General features: G+C 37.8%; 1 protein-coding gene across 2 annotated transcripts in view; it reads right to left on the bottom strand.

Moving 5' to 3' along the window:
- CTSC (cathepsin C) overlaps positions 1–24513 on the bottom strand; it is a 40139-nt gene that overhangs the window by 14063 nt on the left and 1563 nt on the right. Inside the window, exons 2-4 of one of the 2 annotated variants that reach the window (XM_066248594.1) lie at positions 23847–23992; positions 18660–18744; positions 13459–16472 (exon numbers count right to left, since the gene is read on the bottom strand). In XM_066248594.1, the coding sequence (XP_066104691.1) occupies positions 16462–16472; positions 18660–18744; positions 23847–23992 (242 nt within the window). In that variant the 3' untranslated portion in view covers positions 13459–16461. Of the gene's footprint in view, positions 1–3832; positions 4000–13458; positions 16473–18659; positions 18745–23846; positions 23993–24513 lie in introns of those variants that run through there. The other variant, XM_066248593.1, reaches the window with a different exon arrangement.

Here is a 24513-nt window from a genome sequence, read left to right as displayed (position 1 = left end):
TATAATCTTTCAGGAAGGCAGTTTTTTGTTTTTTGTTGGTGTGTGTGTGTGTGTGTGTGTGTGTAATACAACATTAGTACTTTGTTCCAATCTTCAAAATAGTCTTTATTCTAAAATAAAAATGTATTAAATATTCTACACATTCATTGCACCACAGTATAAACAGAGGCACACAATGTCGAATTCCAGTGATTAAGACAAGCAACAGTAAATACAGAGAACACATAATTTAGATAAACTGAAATTATAAGATAAAACCAATTTCATATAACAAAAATCAAAATATTAAGCATCCCTGAACCATCCTTCACCCTAATATTAGTTCACTGTACTTGAGTCATTTTATAGTAAGACATGCAGAATACGACCTAGCTAAGGTACCCTTGGGAGCAATTTTTGAACTGAAAAATTCACTTAATTTGGCTCTAAGCACATGAGGCTTTTGAAATACATCCTCTTCATCGCCCCTCGTATTTTAAATAAAACGTTGTTTATAGTACAGTTTGTATTGATATCCTTTGTTCAAACAAAGCTGTTTTTCTGGCAGCAAAGTAAATTTGGGTTTGGCTCATATATGAAGAGACAACCTATGAATCCAAAAGTCACCATCCACTTTTACCAGAGGAGAGATATAGGCATGTCTCCTTTGAAAATAAAGGTTCAAGCTAAGTAAGATGTATATATAAAGATGTTCAATAAAACACTTATACCAGTGATAGATTATAAAAACCTAAACAAATGTTCTAAGAAAAGGGGCTAATTAAATAATAATGGTGCCTGACCAGGCGGTGGCGCAGTGGATACAGCATCGGACTGGGATGCGGAAGACCCAGGTTCAAGACCCGGAGGTCGCCAGCTTGAGCGTGGGCTCATCTTGTTTAAGCAAAAGCTCACCAGCTTGAGCCCAAGGTCACTGGCTCGAGTAAGGGGTTACTTGGTCTGCTAAAGACCCACGGTCAAGGCACATATGAGAAAGCAATCAATGAACAACTAAGGTGTTGCATCGCGCAACAAAAAACTAATAATCAATACTTCTCATCTCTCCATTCCTGTCTGTCTGTCCCTGTCTATCCCTCTCTCTGACTCTCTCTCTCTCTGTCTCAAAATAATAATAATAATAATGGTACTTATTTTATTATATAATTTATTTAGTTAAATGTCTACAAGATTATTTAGTGATATGCAAGGGTGCTAACATTACATTGAATTAAAAAGTAGGATATCAAAGAAGTTTATACAAAATTAACCAAGTATGGGAAAATATCATATATATTTATATTATAAGTACATTTTTAAGTGAGAGGAGGGGAGATAGAGAGACAGACTTCTGCATGTACCCCAACTGGGATCCACCCAGCAACTGCCAACTGGGGCTGATGCTTGAATTAACTGAGCTATTCTTAGTGCCTGAGGCTGATGTTTGGACCAACTGAGCTTTCCTCAGCACCTGGGGCCAATGATAGGACCAATGGAGCCACTGGCTGTGAGAGGGAAAAGGGGAGAAGGGGAAGAGGGAGCGGAAGAGAAGCAGATGGTCTCTTCTCCTGTGTGCCTTGACCAGGAATCAAACCCAGGACTTCTGCACACTGGGCCAATGCTCTATCCACAGAGCTAACCAGCCAGAGACTGTAAGTACATTTTTAAAATGCCAACCATGGTTACCTCTGAGTGGTGACATAGGATCACCATCTTTCTATACCTCCTATAATTTCTATAATACACATTTATAACTTTGTAATAATAATAAAAAGAAGAGGGCAAAGTATATAATGTATATAAAGCATGGCAAATATTATAACTACATGATTAAAACAATTACTTCTTATGAACATTCGGTTTATATTCTTGTTACTAAATTTTGGTTATTGAACCTGTAAACTCATTGGAAATGCAACCCTGACTGTCTGGGTTTATGCATTTTAATAAGATCCTCCCTCCCCACCACTCATGACTCACAAACATTAAAATTTGAGAAGCACTGGTTTACCTGATGCTAAACACTTAGATTCAGATGTAAATAAATATAACACACAAAGCATGTTTACAAAGCAAGAAAATTTGGGGAGTTGATTATTCATTTAATTCAAATATGTATCATACCCATGTGCCAGGTGCTAAGAATTATAAAATTTATCATATTATTACTACTAAATAAGATTCGGAGGCTTAAGTGTGACTCACTACCCAAGACTTCCATAAACTTTCCAAAGCAAGATATACCTAAGCCGAGTAACATCTTAGTCATACTGTGAACTTTTCTTTCTCTTAATTTAGATGTTCATACAGGGACCATTTTGATATAGTCAAAGAACCTGGCAACACTGAAATTAGTAAGAAAAAATGTACAGCCACATTGATAATGATTTAATGTTTTTATCAATGTTGGATAGAGCATCAGACTGGGATGCTGAGGACCCAGGTTTGAAACCCTGAGGTCGCCAGTTTGAGCATAGGCTCACCAGCTTGAGTGTGAAGTCACTGGCTTGAGTGTGGGATCACAGACATGACCTCATGTTCGGTGGCTTGAGCCCAGAGGTTACTGGCTTGAGCCCAGAGGTTGCTGGCTTGAGCCCAAGGTTGCTGGCTTGACTAAGGAGTCACTGGCTCGGCCGGAGATCCCCAGTCAAGGCATGTATGAGAAAGCAATCAATGAACAATTAAAGTGCCACAACTATGAACTGATGCTTCTCACCTCTCACCCTTCTCTCTCTTTCAAAAAGAAAAAAAAAATGAGGGCATGATTAGTCTAGATCCAGGTCAGCACTTTTCTAACAAGTACATTTCATCCTCCTTAAACTCATGCCCCCACCCCTCTGCTGCAGTCATTTCCTGCATGACCTGCTTCAGATGATTTATTCAGGTGTACTTTCCATGGATTTCACAACTAAGTAAAACAGAAAAAGTTGCTACCAATAATAGTTATTTTTCTTCTCCTTCCCAAACTAATAAAAGTCAGAAATCTCCTGTTTGTGTGGTTCATAGTTACTTAAGGTGCACCTAACTTAACAGAAACATTAACTGCATGTTATAGGCTGAATTGTGTCCCCTCAAAATTCATACTGAAGTTCGAACCTCTAGCATACTTCAGCATGTGACTACATTTGGAGATCGGGCCTTTAAAGAGAAAATTAAGGTAAAAAGAGGTCATATGAGTGATCCCTAATCCAATATGGATGGTGTTTTTCTAAGAGGTGGAAATGAAGACACAGAAAGAGGGATGGATGGTCACATGAGGATACAGAGAGGAGGTGGCCATTTGCAAGCCAAAGAGAGAGGCCTCAGAGGAAACAAACCTGCCAACATGTTGATCTTGGCTTCTAGATCTTGATTCTAACTTCTAGAACTGTGAGAAAATAAGTTGCTGCTGTGTAAGCCATTTAGCCCGTGGTACTTTGTTGTGGCAACCCTAGCAAGTGACACAGACTGTATAAATTCTAAGAATTTTAATTTCAATCACCGTTGTTTAAATTTTATGTTCAATTATTATCACCTACACTTGTCACAACATAAACATATGTATCTACAAATATTATGCAACATGCTTTCACTTGGCGATAATAAAATTATTTTTCTTTATTAGTCATTGCAATTTATAGTCCTCATATAAATTTTCATTAAAGACATCATTGGCACATTACTTCTGGAGTGCTTTGGGGAAAAAAAATGATTTCTTCTCTCAATTATGTCAGTCAAAATATTTTTCCAGTAAAGATTTGTGTCCAAGTCAAATAATTTTACATGATCAAAATAAAATTTTCCAAGAATTAATATACACTCAATTATATATACTATAAAACAAGAGTAAATATATCTTTCATTTGTGACAACTCACATTTCCTGGAGACTGCCAAGGTGTGCCATGGTCACTTTCACACTCTGCGAGGTGGTTCCCACCTTCATTCCGGTGAAACAAGCCCAGTTCCGGCCCAGCACATCATGCACCCACCCAGGCATCGTCTCATGGCAGTAACTGGTCACATGGCTGCCCTCCTTTTTATACTGCAATTAAATAAGGGAAGGAGAGACCAAGTGAATCTGTGGCCCACTCTCACAGGAGAGACACCCTTCTTTGTTTCACCTGAGGGATCAGCCTCTGCCAACCTAAATAAAAACTTCACCCTGAGCGCTTACATTCTGAGAAAGCAGTCCAGAAAAGGAAGAAAAATAAATGTCTGTATGATAAGCATTGTTAGTCACCAAATAAAATTTACATAACAAAACACATCTGGGTCTGAAAGCCAGGGAAAGGAGCTAACATTTTTATAGTAACTGCCACATTCCAGGCAGTTTACAAATTACCTCATTTAATCCTCAACAATAAACTTAAGAGGAAGCTGGCTTCAGGTCTCCTTTTCACCAGCAAGAAAAGAGGCTCAGCTCAGAGAGGACATGTACCTTCTGCCTAAGGTAACAGAGCTGTTAAGTGACGGAAACAAAACCCTGCTCAGTCTATCAGACTATATTTTTCCACTCAGAGAAGATCCACTCCAACAAAACACACAATAAGTTATAAACATTTCCATTGGACTAAACAAAATCCTTCCTTCTGTTTATCTTATTCTGATCATGAGGGAGCTAGAGTAATCTGATTATTGCATATTCTATTTCCCTAATGTGGCCCTTGTCTTATTTCAATGCTAACTACAAAGTGATTGATTCAGGATTTGAACACAGTGGCTTTGGCTCCAGAGCCTAAAACCCTTCCTTCTGTCACATCTCGTGGAAGAGGAGATGCAGGAAAAAAAATGCACACTAAATTTCTAGGAGAGACTTGAGCACAATTTCAGGCATTTATTTTATTTAATGAAACAAAAGCAGTCAAATTGGCACCACAGTCAGCTGTATTTCAGTACTTTTCAGGACAAAAGCATACAGTAGGTTGGTGTAAAGCCAGGAGCCAAGGCCAGGGCCACTATCAGAGGAGCCCAGCCCATGCAGGTTCGCATTGGATTCGGACAGTCGGTAAAGAAACCATGGAGCCAAAAACTGGTGGGCCATAGTCTTTAATCTAGCTTGCACCCGGCGGGCAAGTAAAAATACACACTGGGCTCCAAAACCCAGTCACATTCAGTGCTCACAAAGCTACTGATTTATCCGAGTTTCCTAGAATCAAAGGTTTCTAGCTCAACAGCCTTATTCTCCTCAGTTCCCCATTTCCTTCCTTATCCCAGATACAAACTCTGTACAAACTGGCATCTCACTCAGTACTCCGCCATCGTGGCTGCTTTTCCTGGCCTTCTCCATGTGGCCTCCTCCCGCTGCTGGCTCTATTCTCTCTGCTCTCTCATGCTAACCTCAGGAACCAAGAGCGCAAACTCCCGCTCCGTTCCCATTTTATAGTGTAGAAATCCAAACCCTTAATCCAATATACATAATGGGGAAGTCTCTAATACAAAATCACTTCTATGAGGCATGATAGGATTGTACCACCTCACACCAAAAAGGGTGGGACAGGCTTAATCCCAAAACCAAGCCTCAGGCTACAACAATTCTCAACACACATTAATATCACCTGGGCAACGGCCTCTTTAACAAAGTGAGCATAATACATTTTATCTGCCCAACAGTTGGTTTTGGTCCATAGGCTGTAGTTTGCGGACTCCTACTCTACGATAATGAATACCACATTACCTGCCTGCAAGGGTTGGCATACTTCCTTTGTAAGGCCCATACTGTAATAGTTTAAGGCTTGCAGGCACTAAGGACTCTGTCACAACCACTCAATGAGAAAGGTGCATAGGGAATACATAAATCAATGAACAAGACTGTGTGCCAGTAAAACTTTGTTTATAAAAACAGGATTGTAGTTTGCAAACCTAGAGGTTAGAGGAATAAGTGGGTTTAAACCACACTTAAAGATAAAATTACCCTATTGCACCTAACTATCTCTGAATTCAAATCATATTTAGTGTTAGAATCAAAAACGTATGGCCTAAGAAACGTATGGCCAAAGAGCTGGATTTGATTCCTGGATTCACCACCCACTAAACAATATAGCACCAGATAAATTACTACGGGCTACTCAGAGGTACCTTTTGCTTCAATCTTAGTGGTTCATGATGTGAAGCTCATCTTATCTACTGCTGGCCAAGAATATCTTCACTAGCATGAGTTCAACTCACCACTCCTCAGGTCTGCTAAAGCTCCAACTCAGGACAAGAAACACTGAAATAAGGCCTAAAACATAATTGGGCTGCAAAGTTAGAGGGTTATGTTATGTGAAAAGGTTGACAAAATTATGTTTATGATGCTGAACAACTGTATTTCCTCATGTATAAAATGCACTCTTTTTAAAAAAATTTGGGGTCTAAAAACTGGGTGCATCTTATACAGTGGTTGTAGTTTTCTTTTTTAACTTGCATTTCCTGCTTTTTTGCATGGATGAGTTGTATGAATTCTATGATGAATAAAACTTGAGTTCAATAACTTTATGTAATTTTTTTTTCAAATTTTGGGCCCCAAAATTAAGGTGTGTCTTACATATGGGGAAATATGGCACATTAAACAGCAATTTTTATAGATCGATAGCAGTCTAACACTAGTAACCTCATATGATGTGACCTACAACTCTCGGAGGTGTATCTCTCTGGCACAGCTTCCCTTCTGCTCTGTCACATGCTCGTCACACAGGCCAGGTGCGGCTAAGCCAGGCCTGCCACTGCCACTGTTGTTTTAGAAAGCAGTCTTCACAAGACTTTAAAGAGTTCTTGAGATCGACCTTACAGAAATCATCAAATACTGTAAACAAATGGAAAACACCCTGCTAAACACAGAAGATGCTCACTGCCATAGAACAGAAAAGGTAAAAACAGAAAACAAGAACCAAAGAGAAGCCTAAGTACAAGAATGATTAGGTACACCAATAATTCAAAGGAATACTGTGTAACATTTTCAATGGTAAGTACGAGTTTCACAGAAAAGAGGTCAGCAAACTTAGGCTAGGGAAGGCGGGTGCCTGTGTTCATGAAGTTTTACTGGCCCGCAGCCGGGCTGCGTGCTCATGTGTTATCTGTGGCTGCCTCTGGGCTACCAGCACTGAGCAGCTGCCACAGAAGCCTTAAGGCTCACAAGGTCAAAGCCATTTACTATCTAAGAAAATGTTTGCAGTCCCCTCTACCGAACAATAAAAAAAGAACACCTGTGATACATTAAAGGAAAAAATATAATACACGATTGTACTTAAGTTGAAAGCAAATATATATTTTTCTTTTTTTTATGAAATATAATTTTTTTTAAAATGGAAATAAAAGGTGAAATGAGTTTCTGGGTGGGATTTTCTTGGATATTTACCAAGTAGAGATTGCTATATAAATATTGTGAAATTAATCACTTTAAAAAGTACTCTTATTTCCTAAGAAAAAGACCCATCACTTACAAAGTCCTCGAAAAGGACATCTATGAGGGCTGGTCCACACGTTACTAGAGTCTGCCAACTTGGATTTACCCAATATTATAATTACACTTCCTGAAAGCAATCGCTGTTTACATGACTTATTTTGTATACTGCTAATGTCTTTTATTTATCAAATATTTATTGGTCACATAATATTTCCCAGGCATTGTGCAAAGTGCTAGGTGTGCACACACATTTGTACTGATGAGGCCCCACTCTTCAGAAGTTTAGAATTCAGGCCCTGGCTGGTTAGCTCAGTTGGTAAGAGCGTTGTTCCAAAACCCCAAGGTTGTGGGTTCATCCCACAGTTGGGGCACAAATGATAAAGCATAACTAACTGGAACAACAAAAGAACATTTTCCTCTCTCTCCCTCTCTCTCTTCCCTTTCTCTATCTCTTTAAAAACAATCAATAAAAATAGAAAGTGTCTGCTAGCAATAAAATTCTATAAAACAAAAAGTCTAGAGTTCAATAAATTAAACAAACATGTAAATAATTCATTACAAGATCATGTGGTTCAGCAAGCTAACCATGCTTGGAGAAGCCCAGAAACTTCCCCATCTAAGCAAAAATTTAGACCACACATAAAATGGCTTTCCCTACATACCAAAGAGTTAGGGACATTCAAAGTAGAAGAAATAGGCCTGTTTCTTACCAGTGTGGTTTTTGCTCACCACGTTGGCACACTGAGTCATAGTTATAAGCATGATGGCTATTGCCAAATAAATTTCCCCTGTAAGAGGAAGGCTGACTAGTTATTTTGACAGGGGAAGAAATCATTAGGGCATAACTGATTTTGCTGCAGTCCCTTGATCACTCCTATTTGTTCAAAGACTGTACGCCTCCTCCTCATCAGTATTACAGAACTACTGGACCTTCACATGTACCTATCACTTCATACTTTCAGAATATTTCACAGATTACTCATAAATCTTATGTTTAGCAGAACATATAAATAATGTAATCTCAGAGGACAAAAAAATAGACCAAAAGGAGGTGGTCTGTCTAGAATTTATAATCAAGGACTCCTAAAACCAAATATTCTTCCCAATTCCATGTACCACATCTCCGTATACTGTGTCTTCTCACAGAGAGCTAGAGAAGGAAACATGAGGTGCAAAAGCAGAGAGGAGACACACTTACAGTCCACGTGGCTAAGGCTGAAAAGCCAATTCACAAAGAGTTTCCATCTATATTACTGGAGCCTCAAAACGATTCCTTGGGGTAATAGGCATTATTTTTCTCATGTACAAAAAGAGACTTTGCAAAGTTAAATGGAGAAGGAAAAAATCAAATATGATTGACAGTTTACAAGGGTCACTGCTTTGTCTATTCTTTCCTTAAAATTTTTTTTTGGACATTTGGACCTCATAACTGAGGTCCATACTGCTGTCCAAAGCCCTTCAAGGGCCACCTCAGTACTCTAGAAGCACTAATGGCCACTTCCCACTGTGCTTGGCTAAGCTGCCTTTTTCCATTTTGGTCAAGGGTTTGAATGCAGATCAGAAGGACATGGTCCTCAGGCATGACTTCCCAGACTGCCTCCAGCTCTGCCACTTACGGGCTGTGGAATCCTGACCACATTTCCTACCTTCTCCGGGCTCTTGGTTTTCTCATCTATAAAAGCAGGAATATGATAATAGCCTCTGCCTCATAAGTCCTGTTTTATATGTACTAACCCATTTAATTTTCACAGCAGCCTATGAGATTATTCTTTCCACAGACACAAACACACACACACACCACCGTGAGAACAGAACTTTTGTTTATTCAGTTAGTAGGAAACTGGCATTAGGAAACAGTTAGAACAACAAAGGCCAACCGCAGTTTCAACAATAACATAGAAACTCAGAAAAAATACAAAGTTTAAAATTAATAGAAGTGTGGTGCTGCCATGACATCAGAGATCGAATTCTGACTCATAATGTTACTTCAGAAATGTCAATTTTCTGACATTTCTCATTTTCCCTATCAGTAAACTTAGCTTGACCTAGAAGTTCCAAAGTACCTCTTCAAGCTTCCTGTCCTATTTCAAATTCATAAAACCAGGTCACTCCTTATTTATATACTTAGAATATTTATCTAAGAAATCCTAAAAGAAATACAACTTTTTTTAAAATTTTCCATTAATTTGAGAGAGAAAGAGAGAGAAGTATCAATTGTTGTTCACTTAGTTCTTCCATTTGATTGTGCACTCATTGGTTGTGCACTCATATTTTCCCTGGCTGGGGATTGAACCTACAACCTTGGCACACCAGGATGGTGTTCTATCCACTAAGCCACCTGGCCATGGCCTGTATTTTTTTTGTTTTAACTCAAACAAATATATGAAGAAAATAAAAATTTTATTTCATATTATTCTGTAGTTTCCCCAATCTAAAATAATTTAGTTGTTTCAGAATCTGAAACTACCTTATAAAAGGTAGAACAGGACTAGCCAACCACTGCTCCTGCCAGCTTCAACTTAAGAGAAATGAAACATTGACCCCTCCAGAAGCCAAGGACTCAGTACCTTTACTTGAGAGGACCACACACTGTGCTGTTATCTTCTGGGTTTGAATGTTCCCCAGGATATCTGTCATTTTTCCTGCTATTGTAAAATACTTATGTGATTTTTGAAATTATTACCAATTAAGAAGTTGAAGTCTTGGCTACACTATCCAGGTTGAAATGTAGCCAAATTTTTTTTCTAAAGATTGTCATTCTCTTATATAAAGATTAGTCTCTGAATACTGCCTTGCACGGTGGGTTATCTGAGTTTCTAGTCACTTAATGCCAATTTCTATTGCAGTAAATACATAATTTCATAAAATTTGAAGAACCTCCAAACCCTTGCACTTATGTTTAGAAAACTACTAGGATTTGGCCCTAGCCAGTTAGCTCAGTTGATTAAGAGCATGGTCCTAAAACAAGGTAGCAGGTTTGATCCCTGGTCAGAGCACACACAGGAAAAACCAATGAATGCACAACTGAGTGGAACAACAGATGAATGCTTCACTTACCCCTTCTCTCCTTTCCTCTCTCTCTCTCTCTCTCTCTCAAAAAATAAATAAATAAGTAAGTAAATAAAAATAAATTAATCCCTGGCCAGATAGCTCAGTTGATTGGAGCTTGGTTGGCTGAAGTATCCTCCCAGAGCGTGGAAGTTGCCGGAGCAGCTAGATGTTCCTGTTTTTCTCCCTGCATCTCTCAAATAAATAAATAACCCCCCAAAACAAAAATAACAACAAAAAGCCAGGATTAAATAACTATCCATTTGTTCTTTAAAAATACCATTTTGGGTTGCCAAGCATTCACAAAAACTCCCTTCTTTCATTTTCCAATCATTTCATCAAATACTCAATGAGTTCTCAGTAGTAATATTAACCAGTAAAAAAAAAAAAAAAAAAAAGGTTGATCTATTTTTGAACTTGTTATTTATTTTTGGATCTCTTTCTCAACTGTTTTTTAGACACAGGGGGAGAAAATTCACTTAAACCTTGTTCCACTGTTTCCCTGATTAATAATATACTTAGCAAATATTTGAATACTTTATGTAATGCACTGGCTATGAGACAAATGCAGCTTAGTTAAAAGGACTTTGATCTTTAAATACTTGTTCTGCCACTTACTCGTGTAACCTTAAGCGATTCACTACTAGAGAGCCTTAATTTCTTCACCTGATAATGGGAATGACACCTACATTTCACTGGATTCCTATAAAGAATAAAGATGACATGAAATCTGAAGAGTTTAAAAAGTTTAAAACACTAAACAACTAACAATATACACACTACCATGTGAAACCATGGAAATACAAAGCTGTTTAAGACTTGATCCATGCCATTAGAGAATTTATGCTTTAGCCCAAACTGTCAACTGAGCAGTTAATATAGGGAAAATGATCCATAGAAATACTGGGAACATATTATAATTTATATTTATATTTAAAATATAGAAAATTAAAAACCAATCTCCACTTTTACTTAGTATACAGAGCAACACTGATACCTCCACCAAGTCCTAATATGGGATGTTCTCGTCACATATCGTATGCGGCTTATGAGGTGGTAAGAACATAGCATATTCCCTTTTAACGGGCCTGCTCAAATTTATTTGTGTACTTACTGATTTAATCAAGCTAACTCTCATGAAGTGAACAAGTAGCTTAAAATAAAACCTGCAAAGAAACCAGTATATTTGCAAATACTAATGATGTAAATAGCGGTAAATATTTTAAAAAATGACAAAGCTCACATTTACCCTATTCCTAGTATGTCAGCCATGTTAAAAGGTTTTAGAAACAGACACTGAAATGCAGTATTCACTTTTAAAAAGATTTTAAAAGATTTTAGAGAGGAAGGGAGAGACAGACAGAAACATTGATCTGTTCCTTATGTGCCGTGACTGGGGATCGAACCCGCATGTTTTGTCTATTGAGCCCATGCTCTGACCAACTGAGCAATCTGGCCAGGGGTGCAGTGTTCACTTTTAAAACTTATTTATCAATAAGGCAAATGTTTCCATTCGAATTTGTCTATTAAACTGTCACCATCCTTAATGTCAAACAGCAATTCTTTTGAACTCTACTGAACCTGTGATGCCTTCAAACTTTTAACAAAATGGGTCAAAATCAGTAAAATTATTTGTCAAAGATTTGAATTAGAAAATTCTGTTTCCAAATGTTGAAAACTTACGGTAATGAAAATGATTGGTAACAGAAACTCTTACATTGCATTTTGTCTATTGTTTTAAAAAGTTATCATAATGAAACATATTTTGGCAGGGCACATTTTTTGTGATGATAAATAAATCAAATATTATTTATGTATATTTGTTATTTCTATGTTTGACAGTATAGTAGTGAATATATATAATTTTTAAATTTATATATACTGTGGAATATATAATAAAAAATTGGACATCTAGGCTTATTGATTCACTGTTTCAGAAAAGTGGAATCATTAAATTACATACGCAGAGATATTACATTCTAGCAACTCTTAAAAACAAAAAAAATGTTTATTCAGTTTTTTGCTGTTGGTTTACTGTAAACATCCAGGGGGGGGCAAAGATAGGTTTATAGTTGTGACTACATGAAACAGTTTATTCCTGTATTATTATTAATAATTGTATTTTTCATACTAACAGTTATAAACCTGCCTTTGCCCCACCTTGTATAATCTACATAAGTGCACATTAACCACTTCATTTGCTCTCAGGTCTGGAGGGACAAGCAATGCCATTAGACGGCAACAAAAGAAAACACGGCACATTGTACTAAACTACTATTTTGCAAAGTGTACCAGATGTTTCTTCAGAAGGAAATAAACTTCTCTATGTTAGTTTCACAGATTTGCTCTAGTTTTCTGCTTACTAAATAGACAACCATTTTTTCAAAAAGTTGAGTTTTAATAAGTTGTGAAACTGCCAGGAAACTGTCACAATGGTTGCAACCAAATAACTCCCAGCATTTTATTGCAGGAATTGGAAGCTCGATTTACATGTAAAAATGGAGTCATAAATTTATTTATTTCCAGTACTGAAAAGACCGTTAGTGAGAACCAAAATACATGTTCAGAACTAGTCAGGAAAACAGCAATTTGCCACTCAACAAAGCAGCCCAAATCCCTTGGCTCATTCACCACTTACTTGCTCAAAAACTCTTTTTTTTTTTTTTTTTTTTTTTTTTTTTCCATTTTTCTGAAGCTGGAAACAGGGAGAGACAGTCAGACAGACTCCCGCATGCGCCCGACCGGGATCCACCCGGCACGCCCACCAGGGGCGACGCTCTGCCCACCAGGGGGCGATGCTCTGCCCATCCTGGGTGTCGCCATGTTGCGACCAGAGCCACTCTAGCGCCTGGGGCAGAGGCCACAGAGCCATCCCCAGCGCCCGGGCCATCTTTGCTCCAATGGAGCCTTGGCTGCGGGAGGGGAAGAGAGAGACAGAGAGGAAAGCGCGGCGGAGGGGTGGAGAAGCAAATGGGCGCTTCTCCTGTGTGCCCTGGCCGGGAATCGAACCCGGGTCCTCCGCACGCTAGGCCGACGCTCTACCGCTGAGCCAACCGGCCAGGGCTCAAAAACTCTTTTTAATTTAAATTTATTTTTCAATTACAGTTGACATACAGGATTGTATTAGTTTCAGGTGTACAATTTAGTTTGACATTTATAGCGATCACCTCAATAAGTCCACCACCCGACACCACACATAATTATCGATATTACAATGTTATTGACTATATTCCCTATCTTGTACTTTACATCCCTTCCTCATAAACGCTTAAAACTGTACAGTTGGAATAAATCTTAGAGTTCATCTAATCTAACCTTTCGTTGGTATTTCTCGCTGTACTTAGTAAGAACGTAGCATAACCTACAGCATTCCAGGCTAGGCAATTCTCCAGGACTGGGAACCACTGTCGTCTAAAGTTATTTTCCCTGACAGTTAATTTAATTTTTAGTAATTCTGAAAGTACACTCTTTTTAATTTTGACCTCTGTAGCCTCATACAAAAATTATAATAAGCAGAATAAAATTTAAAAGCCTCATCTGTTTTCTTCAAAGTCATTCTATAAATAAGGCCTGAGAGTCCACCATAGGCTCTCAGGACTCAGGTGACAGTAATTCCAGAAACATATCAGAAAAACAGGACAACACAATGACATACGTTATTCAATTATCTTCCTTTTACAAATATTTGTTGAAGCCCTATTATTTGTCACATATTGTGCTAAACACAGGAAACAAAATGGTCAGTAATACAGAGGTGATCCCTGCTATCATGGTGTTTAAAGACCAGAGGACAGGACAAGCTGGCAATCACAACAGAGAATGCTAAGCAGTATTATATCCTGAGGCCTTCTAACCCATATATTTGCCATTTCATACCCACCAAATCTTCGCTTCTTCCATAATCAAAGCAATTAGATGCAAATTTACTCTCAAAAAAAAAAAAAAGAAAATCAAAATCACTTTCGTAGAGTTTATTTTAAATTCCATAGTATATTTTTATACATATTGGTTGCTTTGTCAGTATTTACATCCTGAAAATCAGTTTAAAAATATACAGCTCTCTTAGGATACTGGACTCTGATATATTTTAGAGCAGGAAGACCAAAAGTATAAACATAGTACCATTCCTGATTTGTGCTTCCATAACCCTAAAGAATTAATTATCTGTAAACTAGTAATACTTGTGAAAAATCTTTGAAAAGACAAGTGTAGTTAATCTGCCAAGCACCTATAAATTTCTGTGTGAATTAGGTGTTTAAGATATACAAGAAAATGAACAGATTTTCAGTCTAGAACAAGATAAAGACATGCTATTAATTCATTCCATTATAGCAATTAGTACTACCAACGCAGAGGTACCTGCAAAGCACAATCGGAACCAAATTAATGGCATTTCCCCCACTAACGGAGAGAGTTGGGGAGGGTTTCACAGACCTGGAATTAGGTCCCGAGTAAAGAAAAATTATCGGGTCCAGAAGAAAGAAAATATTCAGGTAGCAATCAGCTGTACTGTTACTTCATCTTTAGAAGAGACAACCTTCCCAGAACCACAGGCCAGTAATTCTGATGTTACAAAAAGTTATCTGAACCCATAATATAAAGATGGCAATCTGCTATCTAGAGAAAGATTTCTCCATTTCAGTAGAGATGCAGGAGGGCAGTCCTCCCAGACAATATGAATTAGGTGTAACCCCACATTTTTGTTACCAAGGTTGATATTAATCAGCTCTCAACAACTGAGGAGGAAACCAGTCCATTGTTTAATAGGAAAGAGCTAAATGATAGCAATCAGTGTGAACTTGGCAAAGGCACTTAAATTGTACTTAATCTGAAGATTACAAAGCTCTCCTTCTAATTCAGCAAACTATAAAGGGAAGGAGAAAGCAATTTTTTTTTGTCTTGAATGACAGGACCCTGGCTTAGGAAAGAAAGTGAGTAGCCTTATTTGGAAAGGAAACCTAAGCTTCAAGCCAATTCTTTTAAAATCTCAACAGGAGCCAATGCAATGTATACTCTAGTGATCTAGTCCATTAAACGAACATTCACATTCGTGATGTTTGCAGACTGGGACTCACCAAAAAATCTACCCAAATGTGACTCCAATCCCTGCACTGCTTTGTGAAATGGTTTTGTTTCTCTTGTTAGCCTCAGGAAGTGCTTAGGTGTGAAAGACTAGCTAGCCCTTCTCAGTTAACACTCCAGTGTGTGAACTTAAGTATTATATGGTACTAATTATCTCTATCAATAAAATGAAGCCGGCAATAACATTTACTTTATAGGGTTTACACAAGGTGAAGGACCTCAAATTCTTAGCACAAAGCTGGCACCTAATCAAAAAAGAAAAACAAACAAAAACATAAAATGTATTAACCATACCATCTTCTGGCAGCGGTACTGCAGACCTAAGACTACCAGAACAAAAAAACAAAGCAAAACAAAACAAAACAAAAAACCCTTAGGCAGTTTGGCTTAACCCAGAAAGTCTCTTCTATAAAACCATCTTCCCAGCAATAACATATCTGCATATCTCAAGATATCCCTGAAGGCTTAATTTCTCTTACAATAGATGCTGGGTTTTCTCAAGGTAATTAGAAAAAGAAAAGGCATTCAGGAAGATAATTTAACTATGAAGAAAATTTGCACTGTGAACAAAATGAAACACAAAATACCAATCCTAGCCTGTTTGGAAGAATCATTTCAATAGAAAAGTATTCAAAAGAGAAAAAAATCCTTCAATTGTACATTGTTCCTTTAACTCAAAGGCTGAACGATGAAGCCACCTAAGACTTCCAGAATATTGTTTCTTTCTCCTGCGTGGTCTCTGGCTGCTCACTTTCCAAAATGGTGGTGGCTGCTTCCCACGGAAATGTTCAGGAGGGCAGCTGCCGTGGAGGTAGGTCCCCCGGGCTCCTCTGCAGGTTACATGCACCATAAAGACTCCAGAAGGGTCTGTAGCTGCTAGAGGACTCCGCTAGCTGTTAGAGGTAGGTAGGTCCAGTGCTGCATGCTGCTCTGCCTTTTAGCCCCAAAGCCTGTTTTGGGCTGTGGTTTTAAAAGAGCCCCTCAACAGATGCTTTATTTAATAACTACAAGACAATAAAAACTAGAGTTAATACTATCTCTTAACAATGTTTAATCACATTCATTTCTTTTAAGTGAAAAAATACCAGTACGGGGTCCTCGGGTTACGACAGTCTCGACATATGACGTTTCAAGCTTATGATGCTCACACTCATAAAAACTTTAAAAAATGAGATGTGAGTGTTTTGGCTTCCACCGTTAGCGGGGTACCTAGGGACTATGTGGGAGAACTAGTCTGGTTGCACACGATGGAAGAATACGCAGTAACGGGGGATGTGAGGGAGGGAGTTGGCGTCCCCCAGTACGCTTACCTACGCTATTTTAGACTCTTAAAAGCACAAGTGTTCTGTTTGTGTTAGGCTGGGGTGTGTTTCAACTTACACCAAAATTTGGGTTATGTCACTGTTGTAGGAACAGAACTTTGTCATAACCTGAGGACCCCCTGTACTAGTATTTGCACTGTTGGTATTACTACTATTATTTGCAATGCTATTATTTAAGACATTCCCAAAAAGCCACCATTCCCAAAAGCTGAACGCTGAAGCAACACGTATTGGCCATGCAGCCTACAGGCTCAAGAAGCACATGCAGATGCATTTGAAATGAACTGCCACTGTATAAACCTAAAACATTTTGAAATTTACTTAAGAAATGGGCTAATCTAGCAACACGTATACCTTATTTGTTCTAAATGTAATCTTACTGCTACATGGATCCACATTTCCAGGTGCAAGGCTATATACCGTATTTCTCCATAGAGAAGACACACCTTAATTTTGGGGCCCGAAATTTGGAAAAAAAAATGTATTACATAAAGTTATTGTACTCAAGTTTTATTCATCGTAAATTTATAGAACTCCTCATCTCTGTCAAAACTCCCATCCATTAGCTTGTCCTCATCTGTATCTGATGATGAATCACCGTCTTCAACAATGAGCGCAAAATCAAGCATGAAAAAGCGGGAAATGCAAGTAAAAAATTTACAACCACTGTATAAGACGCACCCAGTTTTTAGACCCCAAATTTTTCAGGGAAAAAAAGTGCATCTTATACATCAGGAAATATGGCATTCCCTTCAAGAGCCAATACTACATTCTAAGAATACCTTATTTTTTGTAAGGAAAAATTGGTGAATTTATTTTGGGAGCATTTTCTATTATATTTTTCTCCTAAACTTTCCCCATATAATAAAGATTCTGAAAAGCTCTGCAATTAAGAAAATTATTTAATAAAACCTATACTTATTCAACTTCTGAGAAAAGAACTCAGAAGAAGCAGCTTATTAGTTTCAGGTCTAATTTTCATTTTAACCAGATGGAATGTTATAACTAATGAGCTATCCTACCTGGAAGATATGTAGACCACTTTGAGCCTTTAAACAGTTTGGCAAACACTGCTACTGGACAAGGCTATATAGCCAGTTCGGTTTTTCATATCTCATTTCTGGTATTTAAGAGCTCAGTAAAGGAGGAAGGGAAAGGGGAAAAAACATTAAAATGCAAGGAAGGTTAAATCCCTATCAACTTTACTTTCTAACCACCCATTTTCCCATCAAAATTCTGGACATATAAATTTATGGATCCACCATGAACAATGATTTAAATATCTATTCTGAAAGTGTAAGAACATAAAGAGTGAAAAATATACTCTTCTTCCAGTCCAAATTTTATGTTCTGAGAGGAGTGCCATTTTTAAAAAGATGGGTGATATCTTACAGAAATGAATGACAGGTATGTCAATTTCTCTGGAAGAGCTACCTTCTCTATGGAAAGACAGACTTAAAATGCCATGGCGTCACATGGTTACCTCAAAAGTCTTGTTGGGAAAATAAATGAAAAACCTGAGGCAGCATAGCTACTTCAAGGATTTGAACTGAACTTAAGCTAACCTTTGCTTAACTGGGTCTTTTCCTTTTGGGTTCATATCTATTTATGATATAAATATCATACCTGGGAAAGCTACTATGACGTGTGCAAACAGAACCCTCTAAAGTGAAAAAACTCAAACAGAACAGTGCAGGCATGTAAGAGGTAGCAAATAAGTAAGCTCAAGCAAGAAATCTACAAGAAAACCATTATCTCTCCAGTCTCATCTCCATCTCCCTGAAGAATAGACATTAATTTGCATAAGCCACCAGGAGGAGGGAAGCTTGCTTTTAACAAGAAACTTAAAAATATTTCAATGGAGCTCACCCAGTTTGTTCCTCCGATATGGTAAATCATATATTCCCACAGTTCCCAGCTGCATGAACAACTGACTGATAAAATCAGTGACATCCTATGAAGGGTTTACAATGGGAAACGGAGTCATTATGTTGAGATTAAACATCATTGTTAATAAAGAAATAAAAAAATAAAGAAGAAATAAAAAACATTGTTAGGCGTGCATTAAGTGTTAAACTTCTGATTACTTTCCTCAATTGAAACACTCTTAAAAGTAAATCCCAAGGTGTTTTTAAAAAATATCCTAGTCATGTTATCTTGAATCTATATCGAAACAAGTAAACCTATCCTAATAAGTATTCTAAAAACTAAATTGTTACATCTTAAAAATGAACCCAGAAGGCACAGTAGAAAAATGGTACAAGATTCCCAAATCCTTTACTATAGAAACATGTAATTGACAGCTCTGGTTGTTTTGACAGACTTAACACTTACAAGTCACTGGCACATAAAATGGGCAAATAAATCCTCTGGCATAGATTCCACCAACCATTTCCCCCAAACATCTCAAGATTGCAATATTCCTGTTCTAAGTAGCAACCTGCTTAAAAATCACTATGGTAGTTTTTTGTGTGTTTTTTTTTTAACTTACAGCTCTACTAATAAGACTGGTGGGCCCCAAGCAAAACTCAGAAGTCAGTGAAGTTTGCTTAACTGAAACCAAATAAAGTTTTCAACCACAATGAGTCTAGCTTCCCTTCTATACATATTCTTCTTGAATAACTTAATCTTCAAAATGAAATCTGACCTCCTCTACTGCTTGCTTTTACGGCCACAGAGAAAGTGAAATGAGAAAAAGTAAAAGGTTAGAATGCCTATTCAGCTGGAGGATATTCTTTAGAGTTTAGTTTGTTTTCCACGACTCCCCTCCACCGGGTGATTTGGTAGAGAGGATGGCAGATACAGCAGCTCTATACAAACTCTTTGTAAAAACTGAACACCGTAGTAAAAGCATAAAGAAGTAAAAAGTTTTTGTCTATCCATCACATAAATTCAACCAGAATTAAATGTCCTTTATATTGGTTTTTTTTTTTTTTTTTTGTATTTTTCTGAAGCTGGAAACGGGGAGAGACAGACAGACTCCCGCATGCGCCCAACCGGGATCCACCCGGCACGCCCACCAGGGGGCGACACTCTGCCCACCAGGGGGCGATGCTCTGTCCCTCTGGGGCATCGCTCTGTTGTGACCAGAGCCACTCTAGCGCCTGGGGCAGAGGCCAAGGAGCCATCCCCAGCGCCGGGGCCATCTTTTGCTCCAATGGAGCCTCGGCTGCAGGAGGGGAAGAGAAAGACAGAGAGGAAGGAGAGGGGGAGGGGTGGAGAAGCAGATGGGCGCTTCTCTTGTGTGCCCTGGCCGGGAATCAAACCCGGGACTTCTGCACACCAGGCCAACGCTCTACCACTGAGCCAACCGGCCAGGGCCTATATTGTTTTGTTACATTGTATTTTTATAAGAAGTTGGCTGCTTTTAATATACAGGAACTTTTGAGGGGTACAAATTTATTGGAAAATACCATCTATTACCAAAATGCTATTAAAATCTGATAGTCTTAGAAACTGGCCTGCAGACAGTATTGTATTTTATTTTGGGCAGCATATTGTTTGTAAAGAAAATTGAGATGAAAATCACTAAAAAAGTTTCCATTTTGCCATAGGTCTAATTATTCAATACTTCTTATTTTTTTACATACAGTTGTTTCCAATGTTTAGGTATCTGCCTATGTTGGGCCTAAATGAATTTAAATTTTAATCCCCCTACAGAGTTCAGCTAACTGAATGTCTATAGGAAGCTGAGAGGAAAATATATCTTTCAAGAATATTTACCTAGTTCTTTCTGCCCAACTCAAACTATGCACAAACTTTCAGTGTTAAGATTCACTTCCTGCCAAGCTTTTATCTAGCTTGAGTTCACATGCAAAAAAAAAAAAAAAAAAAAAAAAAAAAAAAAGATCAAGCAGCTAAAACCAAGGGGACAAGAAGACACAGGAAACTTAAGTCATGAGAAATGTTCATCTTCCAAGTGAAACCCGAAGAAGGAGAACTTAATAAAGGAAGTTGTTAGTAATTGGGACTGGTATTGCAATTGCTTCAAAGTTGAAACACAGGGAGAAGGATGTGGAAGCTGTCTGCTCTGCTGAGCTCCAGGATGCTCTCGGGGAGCCGGAGGTGGAGCAGGGGCCTAACAGCACCCTGCGTGGATCACGTGCTCGGCACACTCTAGCAGGAACAATAAGAAACAGTCTGATGAAAGCGTATCTGAAGAGGGCCCAAAGAAACAAGTGTAGGGTCTGGTATGAGTCAATGGAGAGTTCTGGAAATAAAATTATTTGTAAAATAACAAAGTAGGGAATAATGTAGTCAGAATATATGGCAAAAATCTGTGAGATATTGCTGTAAAGGCTATAGGTTGAATGGACTCTGCCATAGTTTACATAAGACACTTAAATGGACAAAACAATGGTTGAGTTTCAACAATTCTCCATCAAAAAAAATATTTTAAAAATTAAAATCATATTTATTTTAAAGATACTGTCTAAGTCTGTTGAAAAAGAAGTCTCCTGTGCGTTGCTCATTTAAATAGGTCTGTGCTTTCTGAAGTTACACTCCAGGTTGGTTTACCCAGCCCCACAGCAGGAAATCCCCTGATGCTATGGTGAAACCCAGCAAGCTTTTAGTGTTAATAAGTGTCACCAAAAGTACTTGACTCTCCTATCAACCCCACTCTATCATTTTTCTTATAAGTTTTAAAACTCTGCTCCCTATTATCTTTATCTTTCAGTTCGATTTGCAAAAAGGACACGTATTTTATCACTTTGAAAAACATGTTTATCTGGAACTGTATGGTTGTGTTAAGAGAAATTTTAAAACCAAGTATCTTATGTTTATCCTACTCTGCTTATGGATATTATGATCTTTATCTTAAGACTTAACTACTGACTGTCAGAGCAGCTTTTTTTTAAGCAGGAAAAGAAAACATGGTCCTGACAATGGTTCTGGTCAAATGCACACTTAAAAAATATATACTGAAATCAGTAGCAGACACTCTACCTATTTTTATTCCTAACAAGAGAATACCATCCAAAAGCAGATAACTAGGTATGGTTCTGTCCTACAACAGCATTTATTTTGACTCTTCCCACTTATGGTTGAGAACATTTATTACCTTATTTGACCTTAAACAGTTGTTTTCTGTTGACCTGCTACTAATGTTCTGAGGCAATGGAAAAATACCAAATCCGCTGCACCATGATTTAAAAAGAAATATAAAGAAGTGTTCAGACTCCTCCTTCAGTTACCAGACCCGGACTGTTTAAGCTGAGAGTAAACTGATTAAACAGTATTAATGGAGGGAAATTGCCCATGCCTATATTTGATTGTGAGTTGAGTAATGAAATGCTGACTTAAGTGCTGACTTTTGAAGTCTCCCCACCAGTTTCTCCAATTCGACAGAAGAATAACAACTTTTCTAAGCCAAAGGAGTAAAACTATTTATTCATCTATTTATATACTACTCCTTGTCTTGCACTTACATAATTTATTCAACCTATTTTTCAACTGAATTCCACTTCAGTTCATTTTCATTTTTTTTAATAAATATGAACTAAGGTGCCTATTAGGTGTCAAGCAAGAAAGGAGGAGGGGAGGGGAAAGGCAGAGAGAAGGAAGGCGAAGGGGCGGAGGGGAAGTAGGGGAGGATGATACATAGTAACAACTGCCTTGACTATCTCTTTCCTTCTGCATCAATTCCATAGGAACTCTCCACCTGAAGGCAAAAAAAATAGTGAAGGGCTAGGACAGAGTACCTATAAGAAGTCTGAAAAGCCGTAGGTTCAAGAATATGCAAACCAGATTATATGATATAATCTGAATTATAATCAGATTGAAATATATTTACCACATATACACTACAGTTTTAAAAATTCATATAGATATTGTTATATTTTTAAAAATACATAATATCCAAGGATAATATTAAAAATAATAACTAGTTGAGCCTGGGCTTCCACTAATAAAATGGACTTCTGGCCCTCAACAGCCAACACAGATAGATAGTTCCTGCCAGCTGAGCAGGAGACCAGCCAATCCAGGGGAGGGGAAACAATTTTTCCTTTCTGCTTTTTTTTTCTTTTTAAAGAGGGGCTCCTCATAATATAAAGATATATATGTTGGAAGTTATTACTGGAAGAAGTAGGGTTGGCTCAGATCTGTATCCTTGTGATTAAATCACAACCCATGGGAAAAAACACAATAAATTTTGAAGTTAGTCATGGTGCTTTGTCTTCTATCATCGTTAACACAGTCATTCCCCCACTTTCCCACGACTTCCTAGAATTGGCCAACTTTCACCAGACGTTCTAAAGGCTGCAAACCCTATCCCATGAAAAAGTCTGCCTTTTTTTACACTTGATTTAAAATGAGAAACAGCTATTCTCAGGCTTGTGGTTTCAATTTACTTAAACATATCATATTCTGCCAACAGGAAAGATTCCAACTTCATTAGGAGATCTGGGATGGACTACAATCTGTACTAAACTGTTTTACCCTGGAATGTGCCTGCGACTGGAAGCAATGTGTTAGCGTGTAAGAACAGACAACAGTTCTTCCCTGATTAAAGAACACGAGCTGGCCTGGCTGCCCAACCTCTTACTTAGTCCAAGGAGAAACTCCAGTGCTCTGTCTTAGTTTAGTCAAATAAGTTATTCACATTAATCGATTCAGAACATCATATTACTTCAGTGAGTCACTTAGGTCAACTTTTCAGAACTAACTGATAAGAATGACAGCAGAGTAACTCCAAATTTATTTTTATAAAATCTATAGCTTTCCCTCAGATTCAGTACAAAATCAAGTGATTAAGCCAACACTTAGAAATAAAGGTGAAGCAATAAAGAAAGTGAATTAAGATTTTATTTACATTTACCACATTGGAAATTGAAATATAGACGAATTGTACATATTCAAATATCGATCAGGTGCTTTAATCTACTGAAATTATAGTTTTAAATAAATTGGCAAAATTACACCACCTAATTTCTCTTGAGAAAAGTGGTGTCAATTCTGGCTATCTTAATCTTAACGTTCTAAGGTTCTACTGACTAGAAGACACTTCAGATTTTAATAATTGAAAATATGAGTGTATTTTCCAACAAAACTAACCTTAAAAAAGGCAAACCACTTGTAGTCATTCAACACAATCTCAAAGCCTTGATTGTAAATGATGGTGAAATGGCCAGAATTGCCCAAGTCATCATACGCTGTGTCCAACTTCTTGAGGTGCACCACCACTTTTTTTTCTGGTGGTCCTAAAAAAAAGAAAATGCACAACAATGGAAAATTATTTGCACTTGAACAGGAGGAAAATCTCCTCTTACTTCCATAATTGTTAAGCTGCTTTTCTTTCATTCCACCCCTTCGAGCCAGCCTGGCTTGTGAAGATAGATATCACATGGTTGCCTCTCTCTGTACAGTTAGTTCCAGAGGGGTTTCAGTCAAACCTGTGAAGTGAGGGCTCGGAAGATAGAAATATGCCGGCAGGCAGAGAGACCCCGAAAGTACAGCCCCTCCCTTTCCACAGCATCCACACTTGATGAAATTTTTCCACTGAAGAAAAGACAAAATGGAGAATGTTGAAAATGACAGATGGAAATAAAGAAAAGACAAAATGGTAGTCAAAAAGTGGAAATATAAAATTAGAAAAAGACCTCCTAGCAGATCAAAAGGCAATGCGCTCATCAAAGAAATGGGGCATCTTCTCCATAATGGCTTGACAGTCCAGTACTTCAGAATCTGAATCCTTCCAAAGCACTCAGCAAACTCAAGGTTT

The sequence above is a fragment of the Saccopteryx bilineata genome, chromosome 1 (genome assembly GCF_036850765.1).
Source record: "Saccopteryx bilineata isolate mSacBil1 chromosome 1, mSacBil1_pri_phased_curated, whole genome shotgun sequence".
Lineage (NCBI taxonomy): Eukaryota > Metazoa > Chordata > Mammalia > Chiroptera > Emballonuridae > Saccopteryx > Saccopteryx bilineata.
Note: the sequence above shows the minus strand (reverse complement) of the source record. Positions and strands in the feature narration are given on the sequence as shown.